This window comes from Eretmochelys imbricata, chromosome 5, assembly GCF_965152235.1.
Source record: "Eretmochelys imbricata isolate rEreImb1 chromosome 5, rEreImb1.hap1, whole genome shotgun sequence".
In the NCBI taxonomy this organism is placed as follows: Eukaryota; Metazoa; Chordata; order Testudines; family Cheloniidae; genus Eretmochelys; species Eretmochelys imbricata.
In genome coordinates, this window is record NC_135576.1 from 20,694,559 (window position 1) to 20,715,680 (window position 21,122).

General features: G+C 47.4%; 1 protein-coding gene across 1 annotated transcript; it reads left to right on the plus strand.

The window, feature by feature from the left end:
- Positions 1-14,568: 14,568 nt before the first annotated feature.
- ST8SIA3 (ST8 alpha-N-acetyl-neuraminide alpha-2,8-sialyltransferase 3) lies at positions 14,569-20,256 on the plus strand. The gene is made up of 4 exons (XM_077816221.1): positions 14,569-14,747; positions 16,132-16,254; positions 18,478-19,035; positions 19,974-20,256. Exons 1-4 carry the CDS (start codon positions 14,569-14,571, stop codon positions 20,254-20,256), a joined length of 1,143 nt encoding a protein of 380 aa, XP_077672347.1.
- The last annotated feature ends 866 nt before the right edge of the window (positions 20,257-21,122 follow it).

Consider the following 21,122-nt stretch of genomic DNA (forward strand, 5'->3'; position numbering starts at 1 on the left):
GCCTCTCCCCCACCTACCCCCCTGCTCAACCCCCCAGCCCTTTCCCCCACCACTGCTGTCAAAACATCTGCCACCGCCCCCGCTGGGGCATCGGCAACAGGAGGCACCTAGGCGATTACTGCCGCTGCAACGTCCACCGCCCCCCCCAGATTCTAGGAACCCCCCCCCAGTTGGCCGGAAAGGCCAGGGTGTGAAGAAAGGAAAGGGCCCCACTAAAACCACCAGGCCCTCCATGGCAGGGGCTGCCCCCACCGCTGTGGCCTCGTCATCGACCATGGCGTCCCTCCCCGCTGTTCCCTCCACCAGCTCTGCGAGCATCCCTTCCCCAGCCCCCAGGGCGTATGCCCAGGTGGTGGCACCCCCCCCCCCCCCGCCTGCCGCCTCGTCATCTCGCCCACCCACTGCCTCCGTTACCATCAATAGCGGCCGGGGCCCCTTCCCCACCTTGACCAGGAAGCACAGCGTCCGTTGCCTCCTGGTCCCCGCCTCGCCCCACATGGAGACATACGTGCAGGCGTTGGCGAGGGTGGTAGGACCCACGGCTATCGTGGCGGCCTCCAAAATGTACAGGAAGGTCGTCTATTTCTTAGCATCGGAGGCTGCCGCCCAGGAGGCGGTGGAGAAGGGTCTGGCGGTGCGGGGGGCGGTGTTTGTCCCCCTGGAGCCGCTAGAGGACCTGGGCGTTCTCCTAGTCCTCACCTCTGCCCTCCCTTTCTACCCAATGCTGCCCTGTTACCCGCTCTCTCCACCTGGGGAAACTTGTTTCTGTCATCAGCCCTCTCCCGTTGGGCTGCAAGGACCCCACCCTCCGTCACGTCCTCTCGTTCCGCCAGCAAGTGCAGCTTCTACCGCCGGCAGGGGCGTGTGACGGAGAGGCGCTCGAGGGGTCCTTCCTAGTCCCCTATCAGGGAGCCCGCTATCGGGTCTTTTACTCCACGGGAGAAGCCCGGTGCTACCTCTGCCGCTCAGCGGGGCATGTCCGCAGAGACTGCCCTTTGACCCAGCGGGGAGGGGCACCCGAGACCCCCGAGACCTGGCAGGACGTCGGCTCCGTCGTTGCCGACGCCCCTGGCCGCCCAGCACCTGAAACCACCTCTCCTCCTGCCCGATCCACTGCTGCTTCCGTCCGGGCCCAAGAGACACCTCCCCTACAACGCCCAGACGAGCAAGGGAGTCCCACCCTTGCTATCAACAATCCAGCAGAGCCTATGGAGGAGGGTGCAGCAAAGATATTAACGAGTATAGGAGAGGGCCCGCCCCAAGGAGAACCCCCCGCCCCCCATGCTGCCTCACCGTTACCCCCCCGAACCCCTGAACCATCTCCTCTGCCCCCCGACACGACCCCTGCTAACCAACCCCCAGACGACGCTATGGAGGGCTGGACCCTAGTCCAGGGGAAGCGAGGCAAGCGGAAGGCTCGAGCTTCGCTGCACCCATCCGATGCGGAGGCCCCCCGGAAGACCAGGAAGGGAGGCACTGATACTGAGCCTTCCGCTATGCCCACGAGTCAGATCCATCCGCCGGTGTCGGGAGGGGAAGATAGAATGGCATTGGAAGGTAGAATCTCCCCTCCACAGGAGACCCTCCCCCTCCGATACCCCTGAGGAAGCCCCTTCTACCCAGATACCACCCGAAACCTCCCCGCGAACCCCAAAGCGACCGTCGAGGCGGGCCCCAGAGGAGAGGCCCCCGGGGTAGCAGAAGACGACCTCTCCTCCATGTATGAGGAGATTGAGGCCCTAGGTTTGACCCCGGTCACCCAGGGAGAGGATGATCTACTGCCGGCTGGCCTCGATCTGGGCAACCTCACCCCAGTCCCCCTTTCCCCATGCTCCCTCCCCCTAACTGCCTTCCTGGGTGGGCACCCTACAGAAGGTGGTCCACCACCTGATGCCATGGCCGCCAAATCCACCACAGAGCCTGCGCCTAGCATCACTGGGAGCCCCCTCCCCCACACCTCAACCCTCGAATCTGCTCAGGAGGCGCCGCCTTTCAGCTGCTTACCTCCCGAAGCACAGAGCCTTGCCTCTGCCCCAGCCCCCACCCTTGGTCCTGCCCAATCCACCTCTTCCTGCAATGCAATAGCCCTGGGGTTATTTCTTTTCCGTTTTTTGCGGATTCCTCCCAGGGAGCAGCCTTTGCATTTTCCTGCCACGACCCATTAGGAGCTGTAATTTTCCCTCCACCATCCCCTTCTACCCCAAGGCGTGAGATGGACCTAATAACTTTAGCCTGTCAGACGCCCTGTCGGTGATCTGCACCCTGTCTGCCCGCCTTAGTGGACCACGAGGCTGCATCAAGAGCCCCACCAGAGAACAACCCCGGAAATCGCAACCCCACCCCCCCATGAGCTGCGAAATGCATTGCGGAAGTTTTTAGAAAACATCCGAGGCGCCCGCAACAGGGTACAGCTGGCTCTCCAGCTATGGGGGGACTTTGATCAAATCCTCCAGGCCACAAGGGCCCTTATAAAGGAGGGTAGAGGGCAAGGAAGGCGCGGTGCTGCGGCCTATGGGTGGGCCCGTGGTATATTTAGAGTGTGCCAGATTGCAGCCCCTTTTCCAGCTCCTCACAAATATTTTACTATGCTTTTGGCTACACTTTTCCCCTCACCTTTTTATCTACACACTACCCATCCGTGGCCGCACAAAATCGCGAGATCTCCTGGTTAACCTCCTCCTAGCCCTAGCTAAAACAGCCATTTATAAAACCAGAGAGGGGAGGTTGGCTAATGAAGCATCCTGCGATTTTAGGGCCGTTTTCCGATCCTCAGTACATTCACGTATCCGGGCAGAGTTCCTCTGGGCGGCGTCCACCGACTCCCTTGACACCTTCGAGGAGCGGTGGGCGCTGTCCAAGGTTCTCTGCTCGGTGACCCCTTCCGGTTTCCTCCGTCTGACCCTTTGATTGAGGGGAAGAGCGAGAGACGCCAGCCCCAGCCGTTGCCGCTGTAGATACCATCATCATTGTCACCTAGGAGGGGTCCTATAACACATGGGTGTAACCCCCCCATCCCAAACTGCCCACCCCCCAGCAGTGCCCATCTTGTCGGGCACTCTCAGGAGAGGAATAATCGGTGACACTGGGCTTGGCGCTAGGCACTCGAGGGGGTGGAAGACCACGAGTGTCGAGGAAGCCCCCCCGCTCTAGGCCACCAGGTAACTCAGGAGGGTGGAAGACCACGAGTGTCGAGGAAGCCCCCCAGCTCTGGGCCCAGGCTAGCCTGAACACTTCTCCCTCCTGAAGGCTGTTGTGTTATACCTTCTGTTTGCTCTTGTTTTGTTGCATAGTTTTGCTTTATCCTCTTTGGTGATTCTTTGTAAGTGTTACACAAATAAAAATTTTTTCTGCTTCAAAAAAAAAAAAAATTACTCTCCTGTAGCCATCCGGCCCGACCCTGTCACACATCTGCATTTCGCATACACGGGTGAAAAGAACCAGCATGGAACTTCCTCCATCAGACTCCATGTCTCCATACTCTCAGCTGGAATAAACTTTATCTAGGGGTCATTCTCAGGAAATTGCATTTCACAGGGTGACAATGGGGCAAAAACACTTCATGTTCTCTCTCCCTTTTCTCTCTCCCTCTTTCACCTAAGAGGACCAAAACCAAAAAAACACAATGAAACAAAACAAAAAACCTCAACAGCTGTTGGACCTTGGGAGCAGATCCTGGCCTGAGAATCTGATCAACATTATTACTGGAATATGTGGTAGGGGACTTCACCTTGAATCAAGTCTAGTTTGTTAGGTTTAGGAAGCATTTTATCTTTGTTTTTCTTGTAACCATTTCTGACTTTGATGCCTCATTACTTGTACTCACTTAAAACCTCTCTCTTTGCAATTAAATAAATGTCTTTTATTCTTTAAAAAAAAAAATGCTCTCCTAAAGCCCCCTGGCCTGGGATTTTCTTACTTTTTGACCCTGCTTCAGTTCCCCCCACCCCCGACTGGGCCAGACGCTTTTTCTTCATTTTGTTTTTTTTTGCTGTTTTTCTTTGCTGCCGTTCGAGTGCTGGTCGGCTGCCAGCTTGCTGCCAAGCCCCCCACGCCTGCTTTCGGACACAGCTATTGCTCCAGCTGAAACCCCCGGAGGAGGGGGGGACTGCTGACCTGCTCCCCGGAGGAAGGGAGTGGAAGCCCCCAGACCCAGCTGTTTGCTGTTCGTTTGTGGACCTGTAATTAACTGACAAGTTCTTTTTTTTCTTCTTATCTACTTGGCATTTTTGGAATGCTCCACAAACCCCGGGAGAGAAGACAGCCGACAAAGACATCGCCCAGGGAAGCTACAAATCATCGTGGAGGGGGCCGTCAGACTGAGTAACTTTTGAACTGTACTCTCGTGTGGGGGGAGTTTGACTGTGTCTTAACTGCGTTTGTAGGGGCACCGGGGGTGTGGCACGGAGCTGCCCCCCGATCCATCGGTGCCCCCCCACACTACTACAACCATCACGGCCCCCCGCCATCCGTCCCTGCTGGCAACTTGCCATCTGCCTCTGGATTCAGCTGCTTGCTCTGAATTTTGTCATCTGGACCAGACACAACAGCCAACCAAACGAGACCCTTTGGACAAACGTGCATGGATCCACGTTTCCTCCCCACCCCCCGTCCCCGGACTGCCAACCCCACAGTTTGACCCTACTACCTAACCCCAACTCCTGTTTCCTCCCCTGTCCAGTCCGACCCACTTGGCCCCCCACCCCCCGCCTGCAGCCAAACAGGGAGAAGCGGTTAATCTGCTTCCCCCTCCCCCCCTCTTCTGGTGCCTCCCTGTCTCTCCCTGCTCACAATGGCGGGGAATGAGAGGGGTGAGGCCCCTCTAATAACCTCAGCTGTCTCTCCCCCACCTACCCCCCTGCCCAACCCCCCAGCCCTTTCCCCCACCACTGCTGCCAAAACACCGGCCACCGCCCCCGCTGGGGCATCAGCAGCAGGAGGCACTGGGGCAACTACTGCCGCTGCTACGCCCACCGACCCCCCAGATTCTAGGAGAGCCCCCCAGTTGGCCGGAAAGACCAGGGTGTGAAGAAGGGAAAGGGCCCCGCTACAACCACCAGGCCCTCCATGGCAGGGGCTGCCCCCACTGCTGTGGCCTCGTCATCTACCATGGCGCCTCTCCCCGCTCTTGCCTCCACCAGCTCTGCGAGCATCCCTCCCCCAGCCCCCAGGGCGTATGCCCGGGCGGTAGCAGCCCCCCGGGAGGTTGGCTAATAAAGCATCCTGCGATTGTAGGGCCGTTTTTTGATCCTCAGTACATTCACGTATCCGGGCGGAGTTCCTCTGGGCGGCGTTCACCGACTCACTTGACGCCTTCAAGGAGCGGTGGGCGCTGTCTGAGGTTCTCTGCTCTGTGACCCCGTCCGGTTCTCTCCATGTGACCCTTTGATTGAGGGGAGGAGCGAGAGACCCCAGCCCCAGCCATTGCCGCTGTGGATACCATCATCACTGTCACTTAGAAGGGGTCCTATCACACGTTGTGTATTTCCCTCCCACCCCCAAACCACCCACCCTGCAGCCGTGCCCATCTTGTTGGGCACTCTCAGGAGAGGAATAATCGGTGACACTGGGTGTGGCACTAGGTCACTCGAGGGGGTGGAAGACCATGAGTGTCGAGGAAGCCCCCCCGCTCTAGGCCACCAGGTAACTCAGGAGGGTGGAAGACCATGAGTGTCAAGGAAGCCCCCCTGCTCTGGGCCCAGGCTAGCCTGAACACTTCTCCCTCCTGAAGGCTGCTGTGTTACACCTTGTGTTTGCTTTTGTTTTGTTGCATAGTTTTGCTTTATCCTTTTTGGTGATTCTTTGTAAGTGTTACACAAATAAAATTCTTTTCTGCTTCAAAAAATTACTCTCCTATAGCCATCTGGCCCGATCCTGTCACAGTAGGTTCCAATGTCCTGTTATGAAACCTTGGGTTTCTTCCAAGACGTCAGAGCATCATTGAGAGTTTGTAGTTTATTAAAGCTTGTTCATATCCTTCCCACCCAAACTCTGATAAATGTTAGGGCTATCAATTAATCGCAGTTAACTCAAGCGATTATCTCAAAGCAAATTAACTTGATTAAAATAATCATAGTTTTAATCACATGGTTAATAATAGAATACCAATTTAAATTTATTATAAATATTTTGGATGTTTTTCTACATTTTCAAATATGTGGATTTCAATTACAATGCAGAATACAAAGTGTACAGTGCTCACTTCATATTATTATTTTTATTATAAATATTTGCACTGTAAAAAAGATTTTAAAAAGTACTTTTTCAATTCACCTCATACAAGTACTGTAGTGCAATCTCTTTATCATGAAAGTGCAATTTACAAACATAGATTATTTTTGTTCCATAATGCACTCAAACAAAACAACGTAAAACAAATCCACTAAGTCCTACTTCTTGTTCCACCAATTGCTAAGACAAACAAGTTTGTTTACATTTACTGGAGAAAATGCTACCCGCTTCTTATTTACAATGTCACCTGAAAGTGAGAACAGGTGTTTGCATGGCACTTTTTTAGCCAGCATTGCAAGATATTTACATGCCAGATATGCTAAACATTCATACACCTCTTCATGCTTCGCCCACCACTCCAGAGGGCATGCTGCCATACTGATGATGCTTCTTTAAAAAAATAATGCTTTAATTTAATTTGGGACTGAACTCCTGGGGAGAATTGTATGGCTCTGTGGTTTCTGTGGTTCTCCTGCTCTGTGGTTTCACTCACATTCTGCCATATATTTTGTGTTATGGCAGTCTCGCACGTGTTGTTCGATTTAAGAACACTTTCACTTCAGATTTTACAAAGCGCAAAGAAGGTACCAATATGAGATTTTTAAAGATAGTTACAGCACTCAACCGAAGTTTAAGAATCTGAAATGCCTTCCAAAATCTGAGAGGGATGAGGTGTGGAGCATACTTTCAGAAGTCTTCAGAGAGTAGCGTGCTGATGCAGAAACTGCAGAACCCAGATCACCAAAAAAGAAAATCAGCTCTCTGTTGGTGTTGACACAGACAATGAAAATGAACATGTGTCAGTCCCTACTGCTTTGGATCGTTATTGAGCAGAACCTGTCATCAGCATGGCAGAATATGGGTAAAACCACAGAGCAGGAGACATTCAATTCTCCCCCAAGGAGTTCAGTCACAAATTTTAAAATACTGGTTTTTTGTTTATCTTTTTTACAGTGTAAATATTTACAACAAAAAGTAATAATATAAAGTGAGCACTGTACCCTTTGTATTCTATGTTGAAATTGAAATAAATATATTTGAAAATGTAGAAAAACATCCAAAAATATTTATAATAAATTGAAATTGGTATTCTATTATTGTTTAACAGTGTGATTAAAACTGTGATTAATAGTGATTTTTTAATCTCGTGACTAATTGTGATTAATTTTTTTAATTGTTTGACAGCCCTAATAAATATGCAGGTTGTACCACTTCCAAATTTATTATTTCAAGGCCAGATTAAGGAAATCCAGGGTTTTAGGTATACCACAACACAGAGATATGTATCATGCTCTCTGCAGACTCTGATCACTGCATCAGCTACACTCAAGTGACATTTTCAAGCTTTTCTTCACAACAATGAGGACTCAAGACTTAAATGAAAATTGCAATTCTGATGTAGTCAGCTGACTCCAGGATTTGGGAGCCCTAGGCGAAGACCTAAAGTGCTTATGCCTTAAACCCAGCCTGTATTCTGTCGTTATTCTAATGTCCTTGCTTTATTCAAACTGGATTCAATAAGGAGCAGCATTCCCTCTTTTCATATCTACATTTCCCAAAGAAATTATGTATTCCGAGGGTCTGTCCAGGAGCTTTGACTAACAAGAGCTAGGAATGCACTCAGAAATATTCCCTTAAATGATGGCTGTAGAATTATGGATGGAATAGATTTCATAGGGAAGACAGGCTCCTCCTGGCAGAGTTTCAAATGTAGTCAAGACAATAGTTCCTACTAAATTCCTATAGGGTATTACTACCATATTTCTACATAGCATAGGCAAATTAGATCAGACGTTTATCAATGCATATCATCAACAGCAAAGAATTTTTAGGCATCATAGACACCAAGGTTTTCCTGGCTACTATAAAGGGTGAAGGGATTCCCTGTAATGTTAAATCACGAATATCTTTTTTTTTTAATGCACTTTGCAGAACACTCAGCGAATTATGAAATTTCCAAGTTTATCACCCCAGTACCTTATTTGAAGCTGCATGGAATAAAAAGACAAATAATTTAGGAGAAATTTTCACAGATTTTAGCAAAGGAAGCTTCTTGTACCTGGGCCTCCCCACTTCTTCCATTTAGAAGCCCTAAGGCAAACCAAGATTCTCTGTCAATTACAGAAAAATCAATGAAGATACTGTTCAGGACTCCCTTTCACCATTCAGTGCAGATGACATCCTTCACTTTCTAGCACTGATTCATTTACTTTCAACCTCTCTGGGGGCTACTGACATATTGCTATCTTTGAAGAATCTGAAGGAAAAACTGCCTTTGTTTCCTACTGCAACTTGTTCGAATGCACAATGCAGTATCCTGAAACTAGTCTGTGACTTTGTAAAGGCTGGGGGTGTATAATACAAGTGAAATAAAAATTAACGTGGTATTTGGTATAAATCAATATCCAACCTTTTAAATATTTTTAGCCAAGAACCTTTAAACTGTCATCTCCTTAAATCTCACATGCTAAACAGGATTGAACCTGTTTAGGATTTCAATGGGAGACTTCCAGTGATAATCAAAGTGGTTCCAAGAACTTTTACTGGTGCTTCAGAAATTGATTCTTTTCCCTGCATCTCAATGGGACCCTCACTCTCTCAATACACAAAGTTCAAGGGTAAGGGTAGTGATGCTGAAGTTGCTGCTTTTAGGATGAAACAAAACCAAGCTTCTTCTGGAGATGGTCAAAGTTCATATAGCTCTTTTTGCAAAACTATTTGTGTTAGCCCCATTGTCCTGATCAAATCCCAGTTAAAGTGATTGAATTCTGCCTATGTACAATTCCCCCCATAGGTGCAATTGGATTCAGTCCCATGGTTCATATAGTAAAGCCTTATACTATACAGAAATATTGTGTTGATAGTTGTAGACTGCATTATCTTCCTTACCTTAGTCCTTGAAAAGTATGGTCTTCGGTGTTTCAACAGTCCTTCAATCTCCAGATATTTTGGCATCAGTGTGATGTCAGTCTGGATGTACTGACTATACAGTTTGGCATTCAGATAACATCACAAGTCACTTACAGTAAATCCTACTCTGTATCTTGGTTTACCAATTGTTACGAAATCTTCTTTGCCTATGTATCACAGACCAAGCAGAATGCACTGACATTGATTTCACTGCTGCTGCTAACACCTTGAATTAATACATGCTTTCTTCCTGAACTATTGTTTGTACATAAATTGGAAATGTCCAACATATTTGCTTTATTTCATCATTTGTAGTGACATCATGTTGTTCACATACATAGAAGATGATGATTAAAACAACTGATGAAAAAACTAGGCTTTCCATGAGCCAACATGAGGCAGTGTATGCAGAAGGAATTATAGATACAGCAGCATACATGTGCATAATTCAATAAAAGCCTCTTTGGTTGAACCACAAATACTGTGTAAAGACTTTTCATGTTTTCTGTTTGACTTGTGATAAACCACATCTGATTCACTCATACTTTTCACTGGAACTCCAAGAATTAAATATTTAAAATGCATTGTAATATTATGTTAAAACTCTTTTCAGGGGTCATTTGTGGAAGGGATAGGCGCTACTTGGGCACATCTACACAAACACTTTGTGACAAGCTGGGGTGTCAGTCTATCACACACTAGCCTGCCATGCTCCGAGTGTCCTTGTGGACCCTGCTACCACACATCAAATGTTCCCTAGTTTGCTTTGAGCTACCCTGCTTTTAAACGTGGGATAGATTTACACTATCCGCAAATTAAATGTTTGAGTAGACAAGACTATGAGCAATATTCTATTCTCGCTCTTTAACTTCTATTAATGAGAGTGGGAGTTCTGTATAAAAATCAAGAGATGGTCCTATATTTCCTGTATGAGGCCCAAAAGTAGTGGTAGAGATGTGCTAAGACAGATACATACTGTTACTTTTATGGAGTCCTAAGGCCCAGGAGATACTTGGCCTTGTGGGGGCGCAAAAGTCCCAGAAGACTTCATCTGTTTGTCAAGATATTTATATGGCCCTCATTACTGTAATATCTGAAGGTGTAAGCTTGCTTTGTACTGGGATCGCCTAGTCTTGGAAGACTGATTAGGCATGCAAATGGTGCAGGACATTACCTTTTCCATGGCAAGGAATAGGAGAGTTGACCAGAGAACAAAGAAATCATATAAATAAGTCTATCCCTTACTTCCTAAGCAACCCTACTTCCTAATTTCATTAGCCTTTCTGGACTCCACTAAAGCCACATAGGTAGTCAGGAGTTACTATATCCTACAGGGCTCAGGTCTTTACACTGAGGATCAGCCTGAAGGATCAGTCTCTTTTTGCGCCATAGGGCCAGCCCCAGCCACTTGCTGGGCTCTGGCAGGAGCCAAACTGTCTCTAGCTTGTGGGAGAGGATGCAGCGTGGGTGGGGCCAGGGCTTGGCTAAGGGGAGGCTTAACCTCCCTTGGCCTACTTAATTTAATTGGATGAGAATAACTTTATAAACGTGACATTGGATGATCCACTGGAAGGGTTGCCTTAGAGATCTTGGAGCGCAGCAGAGCCACGCTGAGCATAAGATCAGCAGAGCATAAGATCAGCCTGCTCTTCTGGTATTGTGCAAGCACCTGGCACATACAAAAATCTGTGTTGAAATCACACTGAGCCAACCCCAGTCAACAGATTTTCCCTTGGATCAGGTGGGATGTTCCTCTTTATCTCATTCTCCTGGTAGGTGATTTTTCATATTGCAGCACTGAGACACAAAGAGGTGGTTTAGGAGGGCATTTCCATAAGAACATAAGAATGGCCCTACTGGGTCAGACAAAGGGTCCATCTAACCCAGTATTCTGTCTTCCAACGATGGCCAATGCCAGGTGCGCCAGAGGGAATGAACAGAACAGGTAATCATCAAATGATCCATCCCCGGTCGCTCATTCCCAGTTTCTGGCAAACAGAGGCTAGGGACACCATTCTTGCCCATTCTGGCTAATAGCCATTGATGGACCTATCCTCCATGAATTTATCTAGTTCTTTTTTGAACCCTGTTATGGGCTTGGCCTTCACAACATCCTCTGGCAAGGAGTTCCACAGGCTGACTGTGATTGTGTGAAGAAATACTTCCTTTTATTTTTTTTAAACCTGGTGCCTATTAATTTCATTGGGTGACCCCTAGTTCTTGTGTTATGAGAAGTAGTAAACAACACTTCCTTATCTACTTTCTCTACACCAGTCATGATTTTATAGACCTCAATCATAACTCCCCTTAGTCATCTCTTTTCCAAGCTGAAAAATCCTAGTCTTATTAATCTCTCCTCATACGGAAGCTGTTCCATACCCCTAATTATTTTTGTTGCCCCTTTCTGAACCTTTTCGAATTCCAGTATATCTTTTTTGAGATGGGGCAACCACATCTGCACACAATATTCAAGATGTGGGTGTACCATGGATTTATATACAGGCATCATATCATCTGTCCTACTATCTATCCCTTTCTTAATTATTCCAAGCATTCTGTTCACTTTTTTTGACGGCTGCTGCACATTGAGTGGATGTTTTCAGAGAACTATCCACAACGACTCCAAGATCTCTTTGTTGAGCAGTAACAGCTAATTTAGACCCCATCATTTTATATGTATAGTTGGGATTATGCTTTCCAATGTGCATTACTTTGCGTTTATCAACATTAAATTTCATCTGCCATTTTGTTGCCCAGTCACCCAGTTTTGTGAGATCCTTTTGTAGCTCTTCACAGTCTGCCTGAGTCTTAACTATCTTTAGTAATTTTGTATCATCTGCAAATTTTGCCACCTGTATGTTGAATAGGTCTGGTCCCAGAACAGACGCTTGGGGAACACCACTACTTACCTTTCTCCACTCTGAAAACTAACCATTTATATCTACCTTTTGTTTCCTATCTTTTAACCAGTTACCAATCCATGAGAGAACCTTCCCTCTTATCCTGTGGCAGCTTACTTTGCGTAAGAGCCTTTGGTGAGGGACCTTGTCAAAGGCTTTCTGAAAATCTAAGTACGCTATATCCACTGGATCCCCTTGGTCCACATGCTTGTTGACCCTCTCAGAGAATTCTAGTAGATTGGTGAGGCGTGATTTCCCTTTACTAAAACCATGTTGATTCTTCCTCAACAAAGTATGTTCATCGGTATCTGACAATATTGTTCTTTATTCCTCACTTCTTGCTCCCTCCCCCTTTTTTTAAGCAGTTAAACGGGGCTAGCAACCACCTCCAGCAAAAGAGCTCTTTAAAGGATCTCCCTAATACTGCATTTGTATAATCTGTGTAAGTGTCTGTAGACTCATTGTTTAAAGGCCAGCCTCTAATAAGGCACATTAATTCTGCTGGTATTTTGGGGCTCTATTCTGCCCCACCCCCAATATTCATGGAAGTTCTAGTGGTCTTAATTCACACACATAGGCCTTTGACTTCAATGTGACTACCTGTTAAAGGATCTGCAGAATTGGACCCTTGCATGATTGCTTAAAACAGTTTTAATGCACTTTTGTGTGCGCAAACCTTTTTCTTTAAAGGTTACTCCTGAAAAATGTATACCTTGTGTGTTTATGAGACTTTACTTGCTCTTTGGATGACTGAGTCTGTAATGTATGTAGAACAGGATTTAGACACACTGTTTGTAGATGGGCAAGCAGTTTACAGAGACCCTTTAGAGGTACTGGGCAATTTAAAAACAGATGTTGACTTCAAAGTCTATTTCAAAATGTAGCATTTGGCTACTTTTTCTTTAAAACTTACCACAAGTCCTAATTCTTTAAACAAATAAATAAATGTAATTAAACTGTTTCATCGACAAATCACTGAGCAAATTTCACCTGAAACATAAGCACATCTGAGTTTTGTAAGTGGAGGAATATTTGATGTTGATTCCTGCGCTTCCTTTTGCTCCACCAGCCTTCCTTATACCGCTCGCCCGGCGGTGCCGCCCTGGCGGAGCTCCTAGCACCACATTCTACTTTTTAAAAACTAGTCGTGGGAGCACCAGCATCATCCAGAGCTGAACCCCGCAAACCCTTCTTGGGGGGGGGGGGACTCTCAGTGGAAGTTCTGAACGCGGGAGGCCGGTGGGCGGCCCGGGGCGTCTCCGGCGGGGGCGGAGGGAGGCCTCAGGCGTGGGGGGGGGGTTCGGACGGTGGGGGGGGCGCGGGCGTGGGGAGCTGTGAGGGGGGTTCAGGCGGTGGGAGGAGCTCGGGTGTGGGGAATGGTGGGGGGGCGGCGGCGGGAGGGGGTCCATGGGGAGCAGTGGGGGGGGGTTCCGGAGGTGGGGGCGCTCGGGCGTGGGGAGCAGTGGGGGGGCTTCGGGCGGTGGGAGGGGACGCTCGGGCATGGGGAGGGGGGCCGCGGGCGTGGGGAGCGGTGTGGGGGGGTTCGGCGGTGGGAGTGGGGTCGCGGGCGTGGGGAGCGGGGGGGGGGTTGGGCGGTGGGGGGGGACGCTCGGGCATGGGGAGAGGTGGGGGGGTTCGGCGCTTGGGAGGGGATGCTCGGGCGTGGGAGCTGTGCAGGAGGTTCGGGCGGTGGGAGGGGGGTCGCGGGGGTGGGGAGCAGTGGGGGGGTTTGGGCAGAGGGAGGGGATGCTCGGGCGTGGGGAGCTGTGGGGGGGTCGCGGGCGTGGGGAGCGGTGGTGGGGGGTTGGGCAGTGGAAGGGGGGTCGCGGGCGTGGGGGGCGGTGAAGGGGGCGTCGGGCGGTGGGAGGGGGTCGCGGGCGTGGGGGGCACTGAGGGGGGTCGGGCGCTGAGAGGGAGGTCGCGGGCGTGGGGGGCGGTGGGAGCGGGGTCGCGGGCGTCGGAGGCAGTGAAGGGGGGGGTCGGGCGGTGGGAGGGGGGTCGCGGGCGTGGGGGTCACTGAGGGGGGGTCGGGCGGTGGGAGGGGGGCCTTTGCCTCTGGCGATCTGCATCCCTCCCCACCCATCTGAATGCAGCCCCGCCAGGCAGCGTGTGGCCACCGTGGCTCCTGCGTTCATTCGCGCCGCTCCCCCCCCGGGCTGTTTGGGAGGCGAAGGGCACGCTCCTCCCCCGCCCCTGCCCCCGCCGGCGGGAACGGGCCTGGCCTGAGGGGCAGCCGCCTCGCCTCGCCTCGCCTCGCCCGCGCGCTCCCCGCGCAGCCGGCTGCCATCTCAGCGCCGCCCGCCGCGCCGGCCCCTCCATTTTATCCGTAATTCCGCCTCGTGCCCGCCAGCAGCTGCCGTGGCTCCGGATTGTCTCTCGGAGTTGCCTCCCCCGCCCTCGCCCCCCCCCCAGCGCACACACAGCGCCATCGCTGCTCGCTCGCTGTAACGCCAATGGGCCGGTTTCTCTAGCTTCCCCCCCCCCCCTACACACACACCCCACCCCTTGCAACTCCATTGCTTTCCCAGGCATGAGAAACTGCAAAATGGTCCGGGTGGCGAGTGTGTTGGGGCTGGTGATGCTCAGCGTGGCTCTGCTGATCTTATCCCTCATCAGCTACGTGTCCCTGAAAAAGGACAATATCTTCACCACTCCCAGATATGCCAGCTCGGGGGTGCCCCGAATGTACATGTTCCATGCTGGATTCAGGTAAGTGCCTGCTGGTTCTCGCTCCGTTTTAAGGCGGACGGGTGCACACGGGGGGGAGGGGGAGGGGGCGGAGGGGGGTCTTGCATCTGGGCTCTCCCCGTTCGCCCGGGCATCCTTTGAGCGTTGCTTTTAAACTAAAACAACACCCTCCGAGTCAATCGATGTGCCCGCTCTGCTCTGGGCTTTCACATCAGTGGCCACAACCACAGGGCCCCTTGGTCTGCCTGTGTGGTGGGGAGGATGCTGCTGACTGACCTGGGGAAAGGCTTATATTAGTTGATGATCATGGTGGCTCCACGCCCGGTTCATATATATTCCAGGGGGCGAGCTAATGGCGCAGGCGCCCTGGTCCCCTGGACTGAGGTGGGGAAAGGCTGGGAGTTTCCCCCAGACGTCTTCCCTTGCAACCCCCTCCACCCTTTGCAATTCCCTCCACCAGGGAGATTCCAGCCCATGGCCCAGCGCAAAGCCACTCCCGGCAGAGGGATCCAGGCTCGGGGCACAAGGTGCGCCCTGGACCCCAGCACCCAAAGCGGTTCCCAGCTCTCCTTCCTCCCCAGCCTGCTGTTCTTCCTGCTGGAGGGAGAGAGAGAGAAAAGTGGCTCAGATCCCCATCTTGCGTGGCGCTTTGGATTCTGCTTTGCACTTCATGGGGAGCCGAGGGGACAGCACTGCAGCATCCCCCGGAAATCCGAGAGGCGAACGGGTCTGGGTCACAGCGGTGGGGCTGGAACTCCTTGCAAAAGCGCTCTGTGCTGGCTGATGCCGTCCGTGTGCAAAGCCCGTTGCATCTCTAGGGGACACATGGAGAGAGATTCCCTTCCCTTCCCCGCCCTACAGTGCTGAGCTTTCTGAACAAGGGCAGACTACAAGCCAGATCCCTCCGAGAAATGCGGGACACTCTGGTGGAGGGGAAGGAGAGTTGTTAAACTGCTGGAGTGTCTGAGGCTGGAGGAGTGGGGGGTTGGGGGGAGAGAGAAAGGAAAGCAGGATGAAATGAACAGGCAGAACCCTCTTATCATAATAACCCAGGCCCAGGGAGCGGGGCTAGCTGCTGGAGACTGCCTGCTGGTCGATCGCTGTCCGTGGTGCTGATTTGCTCTCTGAACCTGCCCATCTATTTGACTTCAATTCCAGCACGGTAATATTTTTGACGGCCATTTTATGAATTCTGCAGTGCACAGAAATGTGTAAAGTCTCTCTTTCCCTTCGTTCAGATTGATTTAAAGAGGGAGACCAGACTATGACGGGGGAAATGGAGGTTTTGTTCAGTTAGTTCCTTGCCCATTAAGTCATCCGCACTGAAACAGACAGAATCTTTAAACGCAGCCCTGAGCAATTTGTTAATTCTGTGTGTGTACGTGCGTGCGTCCTCATTTTTCAGGTCCCAGTTTGCACTGAAGTTTCTGGACCCTTCATTTGTACCAATTACAAATTCTTTGACACACGAGCTGCAGGAAAAGCCTTCCAAATGGACGTTTAATAGAACAGCATTCTTACATCAAAGGTGAGAGAGAATCAAACACAGGGACTGTTTTGTTAGGCCTGGGGCTCTAGTCTAGCCCCATGTAGTGCAGTTATCACTCTCCCTATGTACCTGTGGTTGGTGTATATTTAGAAAATAAAATCAGACAATTATAAATACGGAACTCTGAGTAACTTGTCAGCAACTCTTGAGACAAAGAGTGAGTCTGAACATTTCCCAACAAGGTGAAGTGTTTAAAAAAATATACAAAATAAAATACATCACTGTCTTAGGGTAATTTATTATTTCATTAAAGAACAGAAGTTGTTTTACAGCAATGGAATACTAATGGGATGTGACCAGCTTTATCAAAATGATAATTAATTTGCTATTATTTCAAGATAATTTTTTTAAAAACCTTTAAGAGTCAATATATAAAAATATCAAATATTATATTCATTAAAATACAAAAAATTGTTTTAGTGAAACTTCTCAGCCAATTTGCAACCAGTAATTCTGTAAAAATGCAGACTAGCTATGTCTTTATAACCATAGTTGTTTCTGGTTGTCTAAAACATGGGGAACATGATGGAAACATTTCTGATCCAATTAAAATTAATTCTTTCCATAACGATTTTCATCTCAACTTCACCAAATTCCATTTAACAAGATGACAACATGGCAATTGAAATTATTCCTCAGTTCCCTTCATTTCCTCAAAACTCAACATTTGCAAGAATTTAATATTAGCTGAAATGCTTTTTAGTTGATCATTGTTGCCCTTCTTCAACTTGTGATACTAATGCTGGTAAATGCTGGGCCAGTCTTCTTGCTTTCTTTATTTATATATGTGTTTAGCCATTGATCATCAGTCAGTGGAGATTTCTGCCTAGAGATTGATGTCACAATCTAGGCCAATAACATTATCAGAATACAAATTTTGCCTGAAAATTGCCCACTGTTTTTAAAGGCTAGATTGTGTCTTGGATTACACAACCAGGTAAAGGAGTAAGAACTTTCTTAACACCCCTATGCAGCCCACCCAGTCTTGGGTTTTGGAACAAAGGAGAGAGCTGAGCAATGTGCCTACTAACTGTTTCCTTGGAATGGGTAGGAGAGGTGGTGAACTTTAGCTCTGCTCCCTCTACTCTTTGGTCACTAGTCAACACAGCAGATGAGGCAGTGTGAGGCTGTGGGAAATAATTTCTGGCTGGTATAGCCCAACACTAAATTACAACCCTTCAGGGGCCAGAAAGGAGCAGAGAGGAAATTGTGGTTCTTCCCTGGGGTGTTCCTGGAATGACATCACAATGTGCCACCACTATGGCCTGTGTTCTTGCGGTACAGTCTACCCTAAAAGAAATAGCTTAGCTGCACCTCTGTGTTGATGTTAGTTAATGCCTCAAGATCTGCCTTGCATTTGTCTGTTAGCAATAGACCATAATTAGGGTACCCACTGGGATTCCATCAATGCTTAGACATTTGAGGATGAGGAGCTGGAAGAGAGGTTGTTTGTTTTTCATAAACATGAGCAAATAAAGCAGTAATGGTTCATTTTCTAGTTTTATCCACTGCAGATGAAATTCCAGAGTGTTTTTAGGATTCATAATAGCCCTTTTCAAAATTCCAGTGTGCTTGTCCAAATGAGATATTATGGTATTATGTTTATGTAAGGGAAGACAGTTGAATATCATTTGTTTTGTGACTCAAAGCTTCTTAATGAGGTACAAGAAGCACTTGTATTAAAAATTTAGCTACATTACTGTTAATACAATTGAATATTCTTGACTGCTTCATTTTGTTTTAAGTACATCTTGGCATATGAGAACTATCCAGTCTCACCAAAGCACATCAGTTCACTACCACGGGTGAAATTTACCCCTATCCAGAGGATCAGCACAAGGCCAATGCATTGCCCTCAACTTACGGTTTAAATAGGATTTAGTCTTTTTGCTGAGGCTCTGCACAGCAGTGAATTTCATCCTGTGTAAACAGTATGCAGTTACAATCATATACCTCAAACTCAAATCAGCATCCTCCATTAAAGACAGTGAAGTTATGAAGGTTTGAGGGTCTGGTCTCACAGCTCTTGTCACTTCATATCCATTTGAAAGCTGTTGCATTGCAACCCTCAGCTGGAATAACTTTACTCCAGTTGTTTTTTAAATAAAACCAATCATGACATAAGAAATAAAACCTCTATTTTGTATAAAGGAGAGAAATATAATGAAATGTTTTATTTTGTTCTTTTGTATTTTATTTTAGGCAAGGAATTCTCCAGCATGTTGATGTAATAAAAAATTTTTCTTTGACCAAGAATAGTGTTCGGATTGGACAGCTGATGCATTATGATTATTCCAGCCATAAGTATGTTTTCTCTATTAGCAATAACTTCAGATCACTGCTTCCAGATGTCTCACCTGTCTTGAATAAGCATTATAACATTTGTGCTGTTGTTGGAAATAGTGGAATCCTTACAGGGAGTCAGTGTGGACAAGAAATAGATAAGTCTGATTTTGTTTTTCGTTGCAACTTTGCTCCAACTGAGGCTTTCCAAAAAGATGTTGGAAGGAAAACCAACCTTACAACCTTCAATCCCAGCATCCTGGAAAAGTATTACAACAATCTTTTGACCATTCAGGATCGCAATAACTTTTTTCTAAGTTTAAAAAAGCTTGATGGGGCCATTCTTTGGATCCCAGCTTTTTTCTTCCACACTTCAGCAACTGTTACAAGAACATTGGTTGACTTCTTTGTTGAGCATAGAGGGCAATTAAAGGTCCAGCTGGCTTGGCCAGGAAATATAATGCAGCATGTTAACAGGTTTGTATTTTCCACGTATTTCACTCATTGAAACATATATCACTAGTCAACTACTTTATTGATTTTTTCATTCACAATTTGCCTTGATGTGCAATGTCTAAAGGTTAGGACCTAATCCTGCTCCCATTGAAGGCAATTGAAGTTTTGCCATTGACTTCAATGAGAAGCACAATTGGTCCCTTAAGGTGAAGTTCCCCCCGCCACCGTGCAAAAGAGTAGCACAGGGTCGATATGGCATGTAATTCAGCATAAGTGGGATGTAAGTGGTTGCATGGGTTTTGTGCTGTCCCACTGCACACGGGTGAATCACACAATGAATATAGCACTAGAGCACCATCAGCCTTGGCTGTAAGTATTATAAGCCAGCCTGTAGGCAAAGTGATCATATAAACAAGGTGGCTTGACATAAGCAGGGTTGCAGTTCAGACTAGTTTAAATTCTAGGCACTCTTATTCAGGTTGAAGACTGTAAATGCAATGCAATAATATTGGCATAAGTAGTGCATAGCCTTGTAATGGCTGTCTGCACAAGGGTTAATTTAACCGTACAACTATGATCCTGCAGTTGCCTCGACATAGGCATACAGAAGCCCATGTGTAGCCCAGATGGTGTCAGTGGGGTTCTGCAAAAGTGAAGGAATCTCTCTGGAGACAGGGAATATTTTGCAGGATTGGGGGACTAACAAACAGATGTCCTAATGGGCACCATTGCAGAGAGGCACAAAAAAAGTCTGTGATAAACTTGTGCAAGGATAGTGTTTTCAGTAACAGTATGTTATATTCATGCTATTTTAATAAGGCCTAACCTGAATAGTAACCCTAATATTATTCATATGATCACTTATGAATATTGACATTCTCCACCCGCTGTCCTGTTTTCTTATAAATCGTTATATACAGAATTGGTACCTGAATCAGCCTCTGCTTATTATTTCACAGGTACTGGAAAAATAAACACTTGTCACCCAAGCGACTGAGCACAGGTATTCTTATGTATACCCTGGCTTCTGCAATATGTGAAGAGATCCACCTGTATGGGTTTTGGCCATTTGGATTTGATCCTAACACCAGGGAAGACCTCCCATACCATTACTACGATAAAAAAGGAACAAAGTTCACTACCAAGTGGCAGGAGTCCCACCAGCTGCCTGCAGAATTCCAGCTGCTCTACAAAATGCATGGTGAAGGACTAACTAAACTGACTTTGTCACATTGTGCCTAAGAACTTAAAACTTGAAGTGCCAAATGATTGTTTAAAAAGTGCCCAAAACTGAATTAAACATTCTTTAAAATATAATCCTAAAAAAAGAAAAAAACCTAAAATATTTTCCATAATATAAAGATGCTTTTTAATCGCCCTTTTCACAGCTCATCAAAAGGTTTCAGCATATTTAGCAATGCAGAAGTGTTTATCAAAATATACTGACACTATTCATGGACCAGGAAAGTTTAAACTCTTTAAGATAGATATTTTGCATTTATAGATATGCTACTAAATACATGTTTTAAAATATTTTCATATATATATTTTAACATTACACTAAATGCCTCTAACCTCCAAATTTTAATGTTCCATGCAGATTAGAATTAGAACCGTTAGTTTAAAATATTTTGCTTATCTTACAGCTATTCCTATTAGTAGTGAAACATACACATGTTGCCATGGCTAATTGGAGAAAGCTAATTAAGCTTTCCATTTACTATCAAGTTCTAGTTCTTTAGAACAGACTCTGATTTTCACAGCTTGCATATGATCTGTGGTATTGTATTTTACATATTCCTAGGAATAGTATTAAAGTGATGGGCCTTGTCATAGCTAGATACATAAATTGTTCTTAGGTTACTTCAGTGTTTTAATTCAGTTTGAGACAAATCCTAGAGACGGACCCATTTAAATCAGTGGGAATGTTGTCATTAACATCAGTGTAACAGAATTTGTCTGTTTGATTTTAAAATTAATGTATCAAGATTAATAATATAATTTTTTTAAAAAAAAATTCTTTTCTGTGATGAGGAGACCCCTGGAGACATCCAAGGAAGGACCCTTTCTAATCCATCCCCAAAGGGGGCTGGCAGTGATTTTAGGAA

What these genes read in the sequence shown, in the direction of transcription:
- ST8SIA3 (XM_077816221.1), top strand. Translation starts at nt 14,569, where the DNA reads ATGAGAAACTGCAAAATGGTCCGGGTGGCGAGTGTGTTGGGGCTGGTG. An exon ending in ACAGCATTCTTACATCAAAG is followed by an intron (nt 16,255 to 18,477) that starts GTGAGAGAGAAT and finishes ATTTTATTTTAG; the next exon opens with GCAAGGAATTCTCCAGCATG. An exon ending in ATAATGCAGCATGTTAACAG is followed by an intron (nt 19,036 to 19,973) that starts GTTTGTATTTTC and finishes ATTATTTCACAG; the next exon opens with GTACTGGAAAAATAAACACT.